This window comes from Gracilinanus agilis, chromosome 4 (assembly GCF_016433145.1).
Source record: "Gracilinanus agilis isolate LMUSP501 chromosome 4, AgileGrace, whole genome shotgun sequence".
In the NCBI taxonomy this organism is placed as follows: Eukaryota; Metazoa; Chordata; class Mammalia; order Didelphimorphia; family Didelphidae; genus Gracilinanus; species Gracilinanus agilis.
The window spans coordinates 316,025,363-316,045,642 of record NC_058133.1 but is presented as its reverse complement, the minus strand read 5'-3'; the positions used below and the strand labels follow the sequence as shown (position 1 = coordinate 316,045,642).

General features: G+C 32.0%; 1 protein-coding gene across 5 annotated transcripts in view; it reads right to left on the bottom strand.

Moving 5' to 3' along the window:
• Window positions 1–20,280, bottom strand: part of MYO6 (myosin VI) — a 115,808-nt gene that overhangs the window by 23,032 nt on the left and 72,496 nt on the right. For all 5 annotated transcript variants that reach the window (XM_044676122.1, XM_044676123.1, XM_044676124.1 and 2 more), the window contains exons 18-26: window positions 18,332–18,370; window positions 15,034–15,127; window positions 12,278–12,408; window positions 12,118–12,195; window positions 8,202–8,331; window positions 7,030–7,120; window positions 6,148–6,298; window positions 2,831–3,039; window positions 2,143–2,221 (exon numbers count right to left, since the gene is read on the bottom strand). In XM_044676122.1, coding sequence (XP_044532057.1) covers window positions 2,143–2,221; window positions 2,831–3,039; window positions 6,148–6,298; window positions 7,030–7,120; window positions 8,202–8,331; window positions 12,118–12,195; window positions 12,278–12,408; window positions 15,034–15,127; window positions 18,332–18,370 — 1,002 coding nt within the window. The remainder of the gene's footprint in view (window positions 1–2,142; window positions 2,222–2,830; window positions 3,040–6,147; window positions 6,299–7,029; window positions 7,121–8,201; window positions 8,332–12,117; window positions 12,196–12,277; window positions 12,409–15,033; window positions 15,128–18,331; window positions 18,371–20,280) is intronic.

Genomic DNA, 20,280 nt, shown 5'->3' with positions numbered 1-20,280 from the left:
AGTAACATGAAATACACCAGAAGGTTAAGTGGGACTCAGAATTTGGAAGGTTTTAAATTCCAGTATCTGGTGTTCATATTTATTCCTTAGGTTAAAAGGAAGTCATTGAAGATCTTTTAATAATGAGAGACATATTTGAATCTGTATCTTAGAAATATCAGTTTGGAGGTTATATTGACGTTACATGGGAGAAGTGAGAAGCTCAATCAGGAAGCTATTGAAATAGATTAAACAAATTAGAAAATTTCAATTGCTAAAATTTTTTGTCTAGTCTGTTCTATGAAACTACTGCCAGTAATTACTATTACAGTTTGTATTCACTACATCTGTTAAGACAAAAAGAATTGAAGTTGCCTTTTCTTAATTTTTACAAAATATCTCTGAGGGAAGCATATTATGATATGCAACAACAAATTTATAATAAAGATATTCACTTATTTGAACTCATTCCATAAAATGTAGTTTAAAATGTTTATGTTATGATCTATTTGTTGAAATTTGTCAATTTGCAAATAGGTACAGAGCACCACACATTTGAACAGTAAAGTTCACATCTGGTTCAAGTCTTTGACCAACTGCAAATAGATTCAAGTCATGCTATTGTATTTTACCCATGGAATCAGGAAAGGAAAAATTACTAGAAGAGCAGATCTTTGTGCCTGGAGACTTCGGTCTTAAGAGTTCAGAAGGGGGGGAAGATGCACAGATATGAAAATAATTTTGAAATAATAAAGTGCTCAAAAATATAATCTTTTCATGTACAGAGCAAGGGAGAATTTGAAGAGAGGCAAATGGCAACAAGAAATCAGCTGCAATCTGAAATTTAGGAACAAATTGGGGAAATGTCAGAGGGAAACTGGCAGAAGAAAATATGGAGTAAGGATCAGAGATAGTGTGTTGGCATGTTACGTTAGCGTCATATGGATATACTAATTTTACTGATTATTTCAGCAGTAGCAAGTTGCTAGGTATATCTCATCCTCCTTACCAGAGGGAGGACAGAAAGGCTGGGTCTTTCTCAAAACTTCCAAGTAAATAACAGCTTTTCTCTGTCCCATTCCAATTCCTTCCTTTCCACTGCCTTCCTAGCACCCAAAGTATTCATGCTTCTCTAACAGAACTTCTGTTCCCTAAGTAAACTACCCTACAAAATTATTTCTTAAAACTAGTGACGAACAGTAAGGTAACAAAAAGTTAGACTGAAGGAACTGTTGACTAAAGGAATGTTTACCCTAAGAAAAAAAGACTTAAGTAAACATTTGTTTTCAAATATTCAAAAGATTACAGGGGGCAGCTGGGTAGCTCAGTGGAGTGAGAGTCAGGCCTAGAGACAGGAGGTCCTAGGTTCAAACCCGGCCTCAGCCACTTCCCAGCTGTGTGACCCTGGGCAAGTCACTTGACCCCCATTGCCCACCCTTATCACTCTTCCACCTATGAGACAATACACTGAAGTACAAGGGTTAAAAAAAAAAAGATTATTATGTTGAGGGAATAAAGTCATTCTGCATAGCTAAAGAGGGACAATGTATAAAACTATAAGAAAAAATAAGAACTTCTTAAAAATTTAAGTTGTCTAAAAATTGAATTGATTGCTAACCATAGTGAGTTTCTTGCTACTCAAAGTATCCAGATGGGCTTCTGTCTCAGGGAGGAGAGGGAGAGAGGGAAAGAGTGTGGATCATAAAATGTCAGAAAACAATTATTAAAAATCATATCAATGTGTTAAATAAAAGACCAGATGGGCTCCAAAATCCCTTCCAAATACGAGAACTCTGATTTTATCATGTCTTGACAACTTTGCATATGCATAAAACTAAGCACATCCCTTCTTAAAGTTGTTATTCCTGGAAAAACAATGGGAGTCATTAGCACTAGTATTGTAAATACTGGAAAACAGGAGTGATAAACCCTAGAATACGAACACATTATTGAATTTGCCATTTAGATCTAATCCACTTCTCTCATATCTTTATGCTCTTAAAAAAATCTTTATTTTCTGTCCTAGTAGCACTCTTAAGATAAAAAGGCTAGGTAAACAAGGTTAAGTGACTAGCCTAGAGTCACACAGCTAGGAAGTGCCTGAGGCCAGACTTGAACCCAGGTCTTTCTGACTCCAGGTCTGGTATTCTATAAGCTGCCCACCTGTATACGTTTTTCATCATCTTCTCTCTTCTTTCTCTCCTCTTCTTCTTGTTTTCTCTTTGCTTCCATTTCAGCTTTCCTGGCAAAAAGGAAAAAATACTTTAAATATATAGTAGAAAAAAATGTATGGCATAAGCGTTGAAGAACAAAAGTTATGGAGAATTGCATAGTTCCTTGATCACAGAAGTTAAATGCAATTTACAAAAAAAAAAACACTAAATAAAAACAGACAAATAACATCTAAAACTTGTAACATGTGGAGATGTTCTTTCAGTTCTTTTAAAGAACTTAAGTTGAATTGAAAAAGCAAGAAGTCCTAATTACCTCAACTAATGCTTTTTATTCTTTTTGTCAGAAAACTCATTCTGGTAAATATCACTTACAAAAGTAAAGGAAAGAAAGTGGTATTTTGGGAGGGAGAGGCAAGGATTATAATGTAAGAAAAACTCTCATTAGGCATACAGTTCAGAAAATTCACAGATACAAATTTATTAACAGAAATTTCAATTATAACTTCAACCTTCAAAGTACTTATATAAACAATAACAATGTTAAGTTTTATAATTTTTGAAACTATTAAATAAAACTATTTGCTTTTAAAAAGAATATTAAGGAAGATTCATCAATACCAACTCTTCATTTACTCTGCTAATCTCTAAGAAAACGAATAAAGGTTAAGATCACTCACATTCGCCTTTCTTCTTCATCCTTTTTTCGGCGTTGCTCATCCTCTTCAAGTCTTTTTCTTTCTTTTTCCATTTCTTCCTGAATTTTCCTCAGTCTTTCTGCTTCTTCTTCTTGTTTCTTCTTTTTCTGTAAAGCACTAAGGAGCTGCTCTGAGCTTTTAACCAATGAATCATATTCTTTCTGTATCTGTTCCCTTGTCATGAGAGTGGACTAAAAAAAGAAACAATTTTTTAAAACATCAAAAATAATTCTTGTCCCATTATTTGGCTTTTTCTATTATTCAAAAAATCAATTATCCACCAATACTTATGAAGTGCCTATGTACAAGAAACTATTTTTACATCAAACACTGAAGGTGCTTCTTCAACTTTAACATTAAAAAATAGAAAGTAGTTAAAGAGTAGTCATTAATCAAAACATCTGAATATCAAAGGCACATTATAAAATGACTAAATGTGAAAATTAAAATGAACTCTTCTTTGTAATTTCCTACTACTAAATTTTCTTTGGACTTTCCTAATACTAAGCTTAGCCACTACGTAAGGCAGCAAATTTTAATCATTTACAATGCTCCCATCTGAAACAAAGGAAAGGTGGTACAAAGGCATATTTAAGTGTGGAAACATATCATATATAACAGGAAGAGGAGCGCTGACAGGGAGGAATTAAGAGGAAGAAGAACAACAGGAAATAGCCATAATCAGAACAAACTTTACTGATTCTAAAGGGAGTATTAAAAAAGAAAAAAAAACAAAGGTAAAGAACTAGAATTTGGAAGAGGGGTACCTATCAATAAGGAAATGTCTAGATGAATTGTGAATATAAATGTAACCAAATAATATTTCATTATAAGAAATTTTTAAAGAGATCATTTCAGAGGATCTTGGGTAGTATGAACCGATTATAGTAAAGCAAGTTGTACCAGAAGAACATCTTATTTAAAGACTTAACTCTGGAAAGATTCGAAAAATTTGAGAACTCTTATCAATGAAATGACCATATACATCTCCAAAGGATCTATAACATATCTATGAAGTATGCTTATTTGTTGCATATTCCCCATTTTTTGTTTTTAATTGCAAGAAGATTGAGGAAGAAAGTTGTTAATAAAGATGGGGGTGGGGGGAAAAGCCATTGAAACACTTTTTTTTTAAACCCTTACCTTCCATCTTGGAGTTAATACTGTGTATTAGCTCCAAGGTAGAAGAGTGGTAAGAGCTAGGCAATGGGGGTTAAGTGACTTGCCCAGGGTCACACAGCTGGGAAGTGTCTGAGGCCAGATTTGAACCTAGGACCTCCCGTCTCTAGGACTGGCTCTCAATCCACTGAGACACCCAGCTGCCCCTGAAACACTTTTTTTAAATGTCCAAAAGAGAACATTCAAAAGGTAGGTAGCATAGGTAGGCATGATGGTTTTGGTAGCATTGTATGAAATATAACTACATATCTTATATATTTATGTGTATGCATGTACATGCAAGTAGTATGAAATGGAGATTCATTTTAACATACAATCATTTTTCTACATTGTAATGAAAATGGAAATGTTCTTTCTTTGTGTTCAGATAAAAATATTTAAAATATTTTTTAAATTAAAGGAAGTATAGAGACTAAGAAAGATGGAATTTTCAAAAATAGGAATAGAATGAATTCTATAATCTATAGGCAAACAAGTTTGACTTTGAGTCCCAGAAAAATTCTAAAGCACATTATTAAGGTAAAAAACAAAATTTTAAAATAGAAAGCTGTGGTCACAAAGAGTCATCATGACTTCATCAAGACAAGCCATGTCAGACTGATCTCATTACTTTAAAGAGAGTACTAAGATTGATGAACAGGGGACTAGTATATAGATTACCTAGATTTTAGGTAAGTATTTTATATAATTTGTCATGCTATTCTTGTGAAAAAGATGGGAGAGATATAACCACATCTTTTAAAGCTAATTTTGTACATTTAAATGGATGAGAAAGCTTGATTGAATGGCCAGATCAAAGACAACTTGAAAGGAAATCTCAAATTTAGTGCTTCACATTTGTGCTTGTTCCTATGCTGCTGAACATTTCTACTGATGATTTGAATAAAGGGAGAACTGACAGGCATAGCTGATAACATGGAAAGAAAGAATCAGAATCTAAAATTATCTTGACAGGCTAGAATAATACTGGAGAAAATCTAAAAAGATTAAATTTAAAGGAGCTAAATTTAAAATCCTACATTTGCATTCAAAAATCATCTTCAAACATATAATATAAAGAAAGTATCACTAGATAGCAACTATTCTGTAAAAAAGCTAGGAGGTTTAATGAACTATAATCTTATATGCATCAATAATACAATATGATAGCCCTAAAAGCTAATATGAATTTAAACTACATTGATAAGTAGTACTTCTAACAATCCCACTATATTCTGTCTTGGTCAGACCATATCTAGAATATTTTGTCCACTTCTGAGCACCACATTTTAGAAAGGATACTGATAAGTTGGAGAGTATCCAAAGAAAAGCGATAAGGAAGGTGAAGGGCCCCAAGATTACAATATGTTAAGCTTGCATGACGGAACTAGCAAATTTTACCCTAGAAAAGAAAAGGCTTCGGGGTATATGGTTGCTATTTTATAGTCCTGAAAGAATTGTCAGAAGGACTTTGACTGGCTCTGTCTGGATCCCATGGCCAAAACTCGCAACTGGTAAAAATTACAGAGGGCCAACTAGACTTGATGTAAGGGAAAACTTTCAAACAGTTAAAGTTATCCAAAAGCAGAATTAGGCTGGCACTAGAAAAAAAAGAAACAGAGGTCTTCAAAGAGGAAGATCGATGACTATTTATTGGGTAGGTTGTAAAGATTACTATGAAACTAAACAGGCTCTGAGGCCAATTCTTGAGATACTGTGATTCTTTGAGTTTCCAAATGCCAAACTGTCCTACCTATTCATGGCAAGCTCCAAAAAGTAAAGTTCTCTCTCTCCAAACCATTATATGAATATTCACATCTTTTTAAAGGTTTTACCTATATCCTTCAGAAGTACTTTTCCTTCTCCTTCTCAAATACAATTATGTAAGAGATAAAAAGAAAAACACAGATTACACAAATGAGATATTAACAAGCCCTATCTTTTCCCGATAGAACTGGAGAATGAGGTCAATTTGTTCTAATATTTTCAAGTTTCCCATTATATAGAAATATATTTAATATAATGCACTATTTTAGGAACTACTTTCACAACCAAGGTTTCATTGAGAAACATCATCATTTCAAAAGATATCAAAACATAATCTTAAAAGAAGGAAGTCATCTGGACTAAAAATTACATACCTTAATTTTAGCTATCAGAGCATCAATAGAAACATCAAGATTCTTGATCTGCTTGATCACCTCTGGTTTTCCATCTTTCAAAGCATTCACTACTTCATTAAATTTGTCAAGTCTTTTTTTCAGTGTGCGTACTTTGATAAGACCATCAATGCTGGGAAAACAATCCTTCATTAAAACTTAATGTCACTACCTAATAAATAATAAAATTTTCATTGACATTGAAAGATACATTTAAAATGTTTCCTACTTCTCTTTTAAAAGATGAAATAAATAAAACCATCATACAAGAGACTACAGAACAAAGATAAGCAGCAATGGGAATGGTAAAAGTCACTCTTATGACAGTTCTGAATTCTGACTGCTTTTCAAATAGAATAAAAACCTCTGAAAGAACTTGGGCAATATCAAGTGTTATTTATATTCCAAAATCTGTAAAGGTCAAAATTAATGTAACAAGTCCAAATAAAAAACAAGGAAGGAACTCATAATTAAGACTTAAATATTACTATTATCCCTCTAATGGTCTTATTTCAATGTCAAACCATTATTTAAGCAATGATAGTAAGTTTGACTATTTTGAAAAAGTTTTCTCTTTTTAACACTGAAAACATAACAATTGTCAGAGGACATAAGCCACTAAGACAATCTAATTAAAATGTTACATAAGTGAAGATTAGAAGGAAAAGGAAAATTTTCTAAAACAAAGTTAAAAATGAGAAAATATTTTTACAATCATTGACTGAGGTCTAGACAATTAATAAAACAACAAAAAGGAAGTAAGAAAATGCCTCAAGGTTTCAGTTTCTAAATTTTTTAGTCCTGATGACTTTATCATTATTTAGTTAACTCTTTCTCATTGAACTTAACCAAAGTCTATATTACCGTGGTTTATGTCTTCTTTTGCAAAGCCACATTCGAATAGTCTTCTGTATTTTAATGCATGCATCAGCACGATATTTTATTTTGTTTTTCACTGACAGTAAAATAAGATAGCAGAAAATTAGGTCATTTTGACTAAATTCAGTCATACCTTCTTAATGCTCTTTTGTACCCAATTTTCAATTTTCAACTAAGTTACATTTACAAAATAGAAAAAAAGTATAGAAGTAAGACTATAGGAGTGATTGTCACTAGGCACAGGCCAGTTAAACATCACAGTTAATGGGCAGTTGAGTATGTGTACTTCAGGGGTCCTCAGGCAAGCTAGAATGTGGGCATTTTAGAATAAAATTTTACCTTATTATTATTATTACCTTATTATTAATTTTACCTGTTTACCTGAGAAGTCCCCTTACATTTCTATTTCCCAAAACCCATTCACCCTGCATATCCAATATAATGTTATTTCTCTTTTCATAATATCTTTCATTTCTCTTTTCATAATATCTCTCCAATAGCATCCCTTATCCCCACTCAAGACAACCACCACCCTACTTCAAGTTCTTACCAAGGCTACTGCAATAGCTTTCTAATTAGTCGGCCTGCCTCAGGTCTCCCTACTCCCAAACATCTTCCACTCAGCCAATTCTGATTAAGTCATCACCCTACTCAATAAATTCCAGTGGTTTCTTATTACCTCCAAAATCAAACATAAATCTTCTATTTGGCACTTAAAGTCCTTCACAACCTGTTCCTCTCTTAACTTTCCAATTTCTTATATTCTGCTCCTCTCCATGCATGATTTAACTACACTGACCTAACTTGCTGTTTCTCACACCCAATATTCCATCTTTCAACTCTCAGCACAGTACTTAGTAGAGTTTAATAAAAACTTTTTATATATTTATTTTCAACTAGCTTTTAAGGATTTTGAGTTGATCTATTTAATTGACTTGTCTATAAAAGTAACTAGCTAGCCACAAAAAAATTACAGCTTATTTATATTTTGTCTTAAAGGTACTATAATGTTACATTCAGCAAGTTCAAAAATGCTAATTATCGTTTCCATTCATAAAGATTTCTTTCCGTTTAGGGCAATAAGCTCAACCAAAAATGACCCCCAAAAGTCTCCAAGAATACACATACAGAGTAATAACACTAAAGGAAATACCTACATTTGATGACTGAGAGTGAACACCACTGAACTTTTTTCCAGCGACTGCAGACAAGCCAATAATTGACTCTTTTAACAAGTTCAGCCAAATGATCAGGGTCTGATTTCATTATCTGATCAAATTCTGCAAACTGAAAAGATAAAAAATATTTTCATTAGAACCTCAAAGAGTAATTTTTATATAAGAAAGCATGGAAGAGAATAAGATAAGGACCTTAAAATTACTCAATTTTCTAGTCACGAGCATATGTCAATTAAATTGTTCATTGATTTGTTGGTATTGTTGCAGGTTATTCAAAGACTCTACTTCCTTTCTTTCCCCCAGAAGCTGTCTTGCCTTTTAGCTGGTTACAACTTATAACCACTTTCATTGATTAAAAAAAGTGAATACAGAAATAAAATAAGAAACCTGAAATTACATTCCTGCCATTTGTTTGCAACTTGTAAGAAAAGGGAGTAGAGGTTGAGATCAAGTTGAAAGAAAAACCTAATGGTTTAGTAACTAAGTAATGTCTCCTGTAATCCTGTAACTCCTCTCCTTTCATCAATTTAGAACAATATAAATAAATATTCTAAATAAATAAAAAAAATTTTAAGAACAATATAAATCCAATTTAGATTCTTAGTATTTACAAATTCTTAGTAGTATTCTTAGTGTGTGTATATACATATACATATATATACTCATATATATTAATTTGGAAAGAAAAAATAAGAATAACTACTTTTTAAACATTAGGAGTTTCTTCATCTTTAAATAAAATGTTTCAATACACTGCTGGTGGAGTTGTGAATTGGTCCAACCATTCTGGAGGGTAATTTGGAACTATGCACAAAGGTCTTTAAAAGACTGCCTGCCCTTTGACCCAACCATACCAATGTTGGGTTTGTACCCCAAAGAGATAACAAGGAAAAAGACTTGGACAACAATATTTATAGCCACACTCTTTGTGGTAGCCAAAAATTGGAAAATGAGGGGATGTCCATCGATTGGGGAATGGCTGAATAAATTGTGGTATATGTTGATGGTAGAATATTATTGTGCTGAAAGGAATAAAAAAAATGGAGGAATTCCATGTGAACTGTAAAAGACCTCCTGGAATTGATGCCGATTGAAAGGAGCAGAAACAAGAGAACATTGTACACAGAGACTCATACACTGAGGCACAATTGAATGTAATGGACTTCTTTACTAGCAGCAATGCAATGATACAGGACAATTCTGAGGGATTTATGAGAAAGAAGACTATCCATATCCAGAGATAGAACTGTGGAACCAGAAATGCATTAGAAAAATATATGATCAATCATGTAATGCAATAGGGATGTGATTGAGGTTTTAATGTTAGAGGATCGCTCTATTGCAAATATGAATAACATGGAAATAGACTTTTAACAATGATACATATATAACTCAGTGAAATTGCTTGTCAGCTTGGGGGTGGGGGTTGGGAGATGGCATGTGGGGGGAATCATAAATCATATAACCGTGGAAAAATATTCCAAATAAAAATTTGGAAAAGGTAATACAGAGGAAAAATATAAAAAATAAATACATAAAATAAGTTTCAGACAAAGAAAACCCACACAAACTCATATCATTTAATTTATCTACTTCCCTAGTGAATGGTCTTTTAACCTTCCCATTTATACATAAGTGTAAATGAGTACTCTGAACCTTTGATTTTTCTGACTATCACATTTGGCTTTTTTTTAAAAAGGAAAATAAAATATAAACAAGATTCAGGCACTTGAAATATATGGTTTTAACAAAAATAAGAAATTGTTTCATGTGGGAAAAATATAAAACTGGGATTCTTAATCGTGTTGTGCCATGAACTCCTTTGGCAATCTGGTAAAGCCTAAGGGTCACTTCTCAGAATAACGTTTTTAAATACATAAAACAAAACAAAAAGGATTAAGAACTAGGCCAATTACATTGAGAAAGAATTATCAAAATATTTTTTTGAAAAATAAGTTCACAGATCCTAAGCTAAGAATGTTGCTCTGGAAAGTAATGTTCTACCAAGAAATTTAAAAAATATTACTTTATTTTTTGACAAGACTAAAAAAAATGTTGCTTCCTAAATATCCATTACATTAAATTGTAAGAAGAAAAGATACTGAAAATAAAATAATGAAAACTTTTCTGCAAATTCTATGCAGAAAATTGGAGTTTTAGAAAATAACTTTTGACGTTAGATCAAATAAAAAGTAATCTTTTTTTATTCCCTTAACAAATTAATCTTTTAGGGCTCTGTCATTCAGTCATTACATTAACAACAAAAACATATTCCTTTGTCAATTAAAATTAAATTAGAGGTTAATATAGAAATTTACACATGTAAAAAAAAAAACAGTGGAATTGTGCATTGGCTATGGGAGGGGGATGGATGGAGGGGAGGGAAAGAACATGAATCTTGCAACCATGGAAAATATCCTAATTTTAATTAAAGAAAATTTTCCAAATTAAAAAAATTAAATTAGAGGTAATAAATTTAATGTTTAAAGTATCTATAATTTTCATTAGGCTTTCAACTCTTCCCTTAGGTTATTTGACTTTAGGAAAATCCATCAATCAATAATTACTTAATCAAGTATCTGACATAGGAGGAATTCAGGGAAGACTTGTGCCTATGGTGTAAGAGTCAGCCAAGCCTTCTTTAGGACTGCCTTCCTCCTTTGGTCAAGCTGGTCAGCTTGTCATCCAACTCTCATCTGTGGCTCCAGGAAGCTGTATCATATACAGTGGCCACACGCTTATATGCTATCAATAGATGGGCTAAACCAATATAAGGGAAAATCACATGCCTCTATGGATTAAAGGGGTATCTACCATGGCCATGTGAAGACTTCCCCCAGCAGAATGAGGGATGAGGACAATTTGTTCCAACAGCCACAAAGGCAGCAGAAGCAGGTGCACTGAAGCATTTAAGAGCCTCATATGACATTGAAGATGTCAAGGTTATACACTACATTCTGAGCCATCACTTTCATCCTGACATTTGTCTTGCCATTGTACTCCAATGTTAGAATCACCATTTGTCTTTACAAAAAGAGTTCTTTTTGCCATTCATTTTATTAAGATTTTTTTGTCTGGACCCACAAGTTTAATGTGGGAAACTCCTAAGGTAAAAACTCTCCCCGGAAATGCAAATAAGCAACTTATATATAAATTAAAAATTTATAACTCTAAGTGACTTGCCCATGATCACAAAGCTAACATGTATTAAAGGCAAAATCTATTTATCCATGCCCATGCTGCCAGAGATTAACCTCTACTCTCTACTACTGCCTAGATTACTGTTACCTAGTAAAGCAAAAGAAAATGTATATAGAGAAGATAACTGTTAAAATGTGCAAAAGAATGCCATTTTTGAAGCATAAAAAATTTAATTTAGATAAATTTACAGAATGTAACAACAATGAGTCTTTTAAACATAATATTATACATGTAAGAAATATATTTTAATTTTGGCATAATTTTCTATAAATTTTGTGAATTTTCCTAAAAAGAAGGAAATTCAGGATTTACATTTTTATATTCTATATGTAGTGTTTGTATATAAGGGAAGGAAATTATATCATTTGTGAGCCATTAATACTTAAAAGTAAAGACAATTAAACTTAAGAATATACATATCACTTCAATTTTATATTCAGAACATTCAGAGCAACATTTGACCTCTTTTTAAATAAGTTAACTTGATAGGTAGAAGACTACGGGAGCCAAATTGCTGCCTGTATAAGCTGTCCAAAGTAGATGTTTTGTTCATTGGTTTAACTTTATTATATTTCTTTATTACAAAGAAGGTCTCAATGAGATAATGGAGGAAAGCAAATAAGTATAGAAATTACTATGGTGTAAACAAAAGGCATCTTTTTTAAAAAAAAAAAGCAAATATACATTTACTTACCTTTCCAGGCCTAAAAAACACTTTTGTCAATCCAAATTTGTAGTCATGTTCATTTAGGCCCAAAGCTTTAAAAAGAGCCTAAAAAAAAAAAGTAAAATTAGTTTCTAATTATTAACATTTAATCATTAACAGAGAGTTTCAACAAATATGTCATTAATACCTTGCAAAAGAGTCTTGGATCCAATCGAGCAAGTTTATCTGGCATATATTTCTTATACATGTTATAGAGCTCGTGAAATGAGGCTCGTGATGGAAAACCACCCTGCATCAGGTCCAAAACAGACACCATACCTACATTCATAAGTAGACACAAATTACTACTAATATAATTCACAAAGGCCTAAGATCACTTTCAAGTTAGAAAAACTTTTAAATGAAAATAATACTAAAATGGCAATTAAAATGGTTAGATATGTAATTATGTTGAGAATAAAAATATTGAGAAATGTTGTCAAGGTTTCTCATAAAACTATCAAATATTTAGGCAAATATTTCTGATTAGTAGCTTTATCAAAAATATACAAAGTAAATTTAATTTATGGGGATAGATTCCTAAAAGTATTTTATTGAGTGAAATTTTGTTTAGAGAGGTTTTTAACCTGAATCTGTAAATAAGTTTACAGATTCAGGTTAAAAACTGTATTCCAGTTTCCTTTGTAATTCTACATCAACAATTTTACCTGACTGCCAGAGGTCTATGACATAAAATGGGATAAGAGCCCTGATTTTGAAACATGTTATTAATTATTCAACAGGTCTTTAATCTCTTTCAGAAGTTTTGTACCTATAAATACATTAAATTGGTAGAGAACTAAAGTTGAAAATGTCAGTTTTATTTTATATTAAAAGCCTATACCCCAATCACAACAACCAACTGACAGAAAATTCTTTTGCCTTCAGATATGGATTTGCTTACTTCTCAAATTATTGTTATTTTTAAAAAGATCATTATTGCTGATTTTAGAATAGATCTAAAATGTTTTCCAATAGGGAAATAGAAATATACCAAAGGACACAAGAGAGGCGAACTACAGAAAATGAAGAAAAGGAGGCTTCTTCCCCACTATACTATGTTCCATCTTCATGATCTGTTTAAACAAGCTCCAAGTCTATCACAACTCTAGGATTTAGGGTAACTGACTCTGAGACCTTAATGTCCAGGCTAAACCTAACATTGCAGCTGATTTTTATTTGTGAGTGAATGTAACCTGCCAATGAAAATAGACAAAATGCAGAACCTGTCTTTGTAACAAGACGTTTTCTTTTACCAACTATGATTAGATCTCAGATAAAACTAGACAAAATGTAAGATTTATCTTCAAACAAACTCAGTTTTTGATACCCTGTACTAGACTGTTAAGTATTTCTGTGTATCTCGATGTGAACATTGTTTTGAGTACCATGGCCCACTAAAAGGTATTGAGAACCTAAAATGTTGTATTACTTGCATTTGTGTGTGGGTAAAGTAATGCACTTAAGTTTAAATTAACTGACAATTCATAAAATAATTCATATCCATTATGTTTAGCTATTTATCTACTGTTCAAAAATCTATGTTCTCATTCCCTGATTTTAAAGTTGATGCTTTTGAAAGATACTTATGACTAGAAGTTTCTGGAATAGGATTACTTTCCTGAATTAGTAAGGATGAAAAAGCTTCAATTCTTCCCTTAAAAATGCTTTCCCCTCCACTATACCAAATATCCAGCTGTAAACTAAACACAATCTTGCCTGAATCTTAAGAGTCCTCTTTCACCTTCCTGCATTAGATAGTCAGAATAAGTCAGTTCAGGGGAAAATTCTGCCTAAAGTAAATCATAATATCCTTTTGGTTTTTAGATATTAACATTAAAGAAATAAATAAAAAGTAAAGGAAGCTAACTTTAAGTCTCAATGGACCCATAATAATAGAGAAGTCTTGATTTTTTTTTAATCTGGATGCAAAGCACAGATTTATCTTAACATGACAACTATTAAGTTTTTGCAGAGACATTAGAGCCTGAATAAGGAAATTTTTGCTTCAAACTGAAATTAAATAAAAAACATGGTCAGCATTAAAATACCACACTTAAACAAGGGTGAGTGGAAACAAACCAAACATGACCAAAAATACTTTTAAAAATTTTTTCTGAAAATTCTACTGATTTACAATAGTAACAATCATTTTTCAAAGATGAAGCAATGATTTAGGTTAATTTTTAAATGCCTTCATATCTACTATAATCGAAGGTTATGAAAATTCCTTATAAAATCCTTTTGTACTGAAAATTATAGCCTAACTCAAAGGAATATGAATTTCCTGTTCGAGAATTAGGTAACAGCTTTATTCCTATACCTTATATTTAAAACTCGTTCTATTTACAACTACTCTTTGAGGAAAAAAAACTAGAATATTATATTACACTTAGAAATACAACAATAAGCAAATACTTCACAAAGGTATACAGCTGTAAAGTATGCCAATCACTTTACTTGGAGTCAGAAAGCCAGGCTCAAAAATCCCAACATTTAGCTAACTGTGTGAACAAGTCTCACAATTTCTCGGAGTCACTGTACCTTATCTGTAAAATGAAAGGGTTGGAACTCAGGCATTAAGGTCACTTTGTAACTCTAAAGTAAACTCTAAGATAACCTTGTAACTCTAAATCTATAATCCTGCAGTCTTTACAACGATCCTGTGAAGCCAATAGTACAAGTATTAATAGCTCACTACCTTGTACAGATAAAGGAGGGCTTGGGAGCTTAAGTGACTTTCACTACCACGCAGCTAGAAAATATATAATAAAGAACTTGAACCCATCACCTCCTTGGTCTCATGCTCTAATCTAAATCATGAGATTTTCCTATTTTGGGTTAAATAATGAGGCCAATGATAATAGAGATCAGTGACAAAAATTACATATGTATGAAAATTACCTGAACATTGAAGTTGGGACAAAATCTGAGCACCTTCAAAATGGTGACTTGTCATCTTTAAATTAGGCTTGATGCAACGAATAAAGCTAGATCCCTAAAAGAAGGAAATTGTTATACTACAAATATATCTTTTTTGACACATTGTGGGAAACAGAGTTAAAGAACAAAATAATAATTATTATACATAACATTCTTTAAAATTAATTGCTTAAATAACAAGTTATGTGAACCTTTTTATGCTGTGAATCTTTTTTAATTCAAAGATATTTCACTTTCCCAATCACATGTAATAATAATTTTCAACATAAATTTTCTGAAACTATAAGATCCAAATTGTCTCCCTTCCCCACTCCCAGAGATGGTAAGCTATCTGATGTGGGCCATACATGTATTATCATGCAAAAAACACTTCCATATTGGCCATTGTTGTAAGAGAATACTCATATAAAATAAAAACTCCAAAATAAAACCTAATGTATCTGACTCTCTGACAGTTCTTTATCAGGAGGTAGATAGCATTCTTTGTCTTAAGTCCTTCAGAATTGTCCTGGATCATTGTATTGCTGAGAGTAGCTAAGTTTTTCAGGGTTACAATATCTATGTACAATATTCTCCAGGTTCTGCTTATTTCACTCTGCTTCAGTTGATATAGGTCTTTCCAGTTTTTTCTGAAATCATTTTGTTTATCATTTCTTATACCACGATAGTATTCCATCACCAACATATACAAAAATTTATTCAGCTATTCCCTAATTGATGGACATCTCTTTCTGATTCTTAGCTACCACAAAAAGAGCGGCTATAAATATTTTTGTACCAGTAGGTCCTTTTGCCCTTTTTAATGATCTATTTCGTATTAGACCCAGTAGTAGTATTATAGGATCAAAGTGTATATACAGTTGATATATGCTGTAAATCTTAATGACTTAGAAAATCTTTTCAAATATTAGTGGTCAAAAATGTACATGTTAAAATATGCAAATCTTGAGATGAATTGCTTCAAGCATAAAAATACTTTTATGCGTAAATTTCATGCCTTTCTTATTCCTAGCATATAAAAATTGATTTTTTTCTTCTGTCTCAGTGAGAATAGTAACATGCTTCAACTCTTTAATTAAAAACTATTTCATGGGAACAAGAACAAATTAAATTTATTTTGTTAAATTTCAGGAATATATGGTATATCCCAAAGATATCTCTTCCTTTGTATTAAAATGTCATTGGACGGCAATTTTACATCAAAATATCTCCTATAAGTAGAATTAAAGCTTCTCAAGAAAAAAAAAGGTTCTATTATTTTGTCTTTGCTTTCTCAGTACTTAGCATAATGCCTTACAAACAGGAGGGATTTAATATTCACTAACTTGAATCTTATCAATATCATCATAAAATTAAAATTAAGCAGTGGCTGATTTTTAAAAAAATAATTTCAATAGAACTCATTTAGAATTATGTAAATTAATAAAAATTAATAAAGTTATAAAAATAGTAAAGAGTAAGTATTATACAAGACTACAGTGTCACTAATGTCTACAAATACACCAGAACTTTCAAAAATGAATGTGAAAATAGCCCTTTAAAAGGGCTCATTTTAAAGTGTTCTGCATATATTAATTCAATCCTCAAAATAATTTACTAAATTTCACTTCTGGAATTTTCCATAAAGTTAATTTATAAACAACACAAGTTAACAAACTTTACTCTAAACTACTCTGCTTTTTCTGAAAATCAAAATCAGTCTTAAAAGACAAAATTTTATTAACACTGAGGATTTTTAAAATGTAATTCAGACTTTGAAAGCAAAATTCCCACTATTTTCCAAAACATTTTAAATGATGATAATCAAAATAAATGCACACTCTCTCACAGGGAGTGCACTGGGGTGAGAAGAAGGAGGAAAATATTAATTTTGAGCTGTAATTCTGGCATGGTTATTAAAATATGTCACAGGTCTTGTGGTCAAGCTTTATGAGTATGACCAAAGATAAAAGTTGCTATATTACCATTCAATCAAGGAATAGATGAACAAGTTATGGTATATGATTGTGATGGAATATTATTGTGCTATAAGAAATGATGTGCAGGATACTCTAAGAAAAACCTGGAAAAGATTTACATGAATTGATGCAAAGTGAAATAAGCAGAACCAGGAGAATATTATAGACACAATGATCATTTGGGAATGACTTAGCTATTCCCGACAATACTTAAGGACTTTATGGTTGGGAAATGTTATCTACCTCCTGAGAAAGAACTGATATAGTCTGAATTCATATCAAGACAGACTTGAAAAAATTTTATTTTTGTTTCTTTGTTTAGCTTTCTTTGCTTCTGTTTTCTTTCACACATGACTAATATGGAAATATATTTTATGTGAATGCATATGCATCGCCTATATTATTAAATTGTTTGCTGTCTCAGTTTTCAAGAGAGGGAAGGAGAGAAAAAAGAAGAAGAAAAAAGAAAAAGGAAAAGGAAAAGGAAAAGAAAAAGAAAAAGAAATTTTTTAAAAAGAAAGAAAAAGAAAAAGAAGCTAGTTAGCTAGGTGGGCTATAGTAGAAGGAGAAGGCAGCTGGACCTGCCAAATCTTAATGCTAAAATCTACTTTTTCAAAACAATCACCAATCATGCTATTTTCTCCACCTACGTGAAACTATTGTTATTTTACTAAATCTTCATGTAAGATCACATCATCTGTGGAACTCACAACTCAGTATTCTCCCTGAGTATTCCCTGGGCTCATCCTTCCTTCTGACTGGACAGGGTTAAAGATGAATAGTGGACTCCTCCATTTAAGGTGGGGGCCCAAGGCAGCTACCTCATAATTTCTGACCTGGCTACTCTCCTGGACTACATCAATGTCTCATTTTCCTGCAAACTCATATGAGTACCTTTGCCTGTCAATCCCTCCCTCTGATTGGAGAAGATGGAGAGAGGACAAAGGAGAGCTCTTCCCAGATCACAGGATCTATCTCATCATTTTCCACTCAGCTATAGATCCCATGTTTCTTCTCCCCACAACCACCATTCCTCATTCTTCCTTCCCCTGCCCTATCCCCTCCACTTTTCAATTTCTTTTTATGTGTCTTTCACCATGAGATTGTGAGCTCCTAGAGGGCAGAGACTGTTTCTATGCTTTCATAAAGACAAAATGTCTTTACAAAAATTTTATATACTCAGTATACTATATCTCAGTGATTCCCAAAATGGGCGCCACCACCCCCTGGTGGGTGCTGCAGTGATCCAGGAGGACGGTGATGGGGGAGACAGGGAGGACATTGTCTTCAAGCATACTCACAGTGCTACGCAACTTTTCCAGAAGCAAATTTAACTGTGTCTGTAGAAGAAAAAAATCTGCTTATTATATGAAAAAATAAAAGCACACAGACAAATATTAATTTCAAGGTGTGATATGGCTATTGTCACTATGTTAAAAAAAACAGTAGCATATTACAATTTGATAAGTGAAACATGCAACTTAATCATGCAACATGCCTTGTACAGCACCAAAGAAATTATTCACTATACTTGCACAAGACATGTATCAGGAATGGAAATGATCACTACTACTAAATATAAACCCTGCCCTTTAGAATTTATATGGAAAAAATAAACATTAAACCCAGCTAACAAAAAATAAATTTTAAACATGAGATACAATAAATATACGCATGGTTCATGGAAATATACACATAGCTCAAAAGCAATTCGATAAGCAGGACTATACTTAAAATGAGTATAAAAATCATTGGCATATAAGAGTATTGTTTTAGAAAGAATTTGTCACTGAGAATATACTCATGGGCATCTACAGGAATTCAATTTTCTATTTTTAATTAGTTTGGATGAAAATTCCTTTAATTTTAAATTCTAACAATATTTTACATAGGAAATAATTCTGACAATAAACTAAAAATTAGCTAATAATCCTATTTTTAAATGCTGTGATTATATAATTCATTCTTCTTCAGTTCTAGAATTGAATATTCCATCTACTTTGTCAAGAAATTATAAACTGTGAATGCCCTAAATATGATTCTGCCAATTACATTTTTATAATCCTGATGTCTTGGTTCTTCCATGAAAAAGAAATTTCTTTTATTTTCTTACTGAAAAACATTTGGTTTTAAAACTTTTATTAACACTAGCAATGTACAGTACCTATCTTTACTACATTAACACAATTTGTGTTCATTTAAAATACACTTTTGAAGGTCTCAGGCATACTTCTAACACCAAGAGAATCCAAAATTATGGACAGTAAATTGATTTACTATTCTGAAGATGAAAATTCTGACACCTTTCACTGTCTAATACAACAAACCCCTAAATAATCCCCCCCAAATCTCTCAATTAGGGGAAAAATGATTATTAGAAAATCTATGTACTTTACTCCATGAGAATAACATGGAGCCACTTTAGAACTCAAGATTAAATAAAGGTGGCAAAATGAATAATGAAAGCATCTGATAGCTGAGAAAATTATCCATCAGCCTGGGCTGCTGGAAAGTTAAACAGCTCTTAAGAAGTCAATAACTTCTGTACTATAACATTCATTATATTCCTCAGTCATTAAGTAATAATAATCTTATGCTCAGTTTTAAAAGGCAGGGAAGCACACATGAATCTATTTTTGAAGAAAAATCTTTTCAATTGGGCTCCTAAAAATAACCTTTATATATCTAGAAATTAACTTCAGTGAAGATCTTTATTCCTTATTTCTAAATTATGAGGCAATACTATATAAGATACCTAATCAATTATGATGATTTACTAAATTTTTATTTGAAATTAAGAAGTACTATCAAATTTCCTGGGCTGCTCCTCTGCACACCCCTTACTCTCTCTTCTATCATACTATTTGTGCGAAAATCTTTTATATTCATTATAATCTAAGCTTCTCAAGCAGGGTTTGTGCTATCTTTGTATACCCCATGTCTAGTGGAGCACCTTTCAAGTAGCTCTTAACACATGTTTGTTGGAATTTAAAACTATGTTATTTAGCTATATTATAGGGCAATGTCCTAAACACAAAATAGTTAGTGCAAAACAGTTCAGAGAAAAATGTATGCAATAGTATTTCTACAAAATTGATCCTAAGTAATTTATCTTTATAAGAAGTTTTGAAGAGAGAATAACATATACTACTGAGGAAGACATAAAAAAATTGAACAAATCATAGCTGAGTTTTGAGAATTGTTAACAGTGGTTAAAAATATGTCCTTGGGAAGCAATTTCAATTTATAC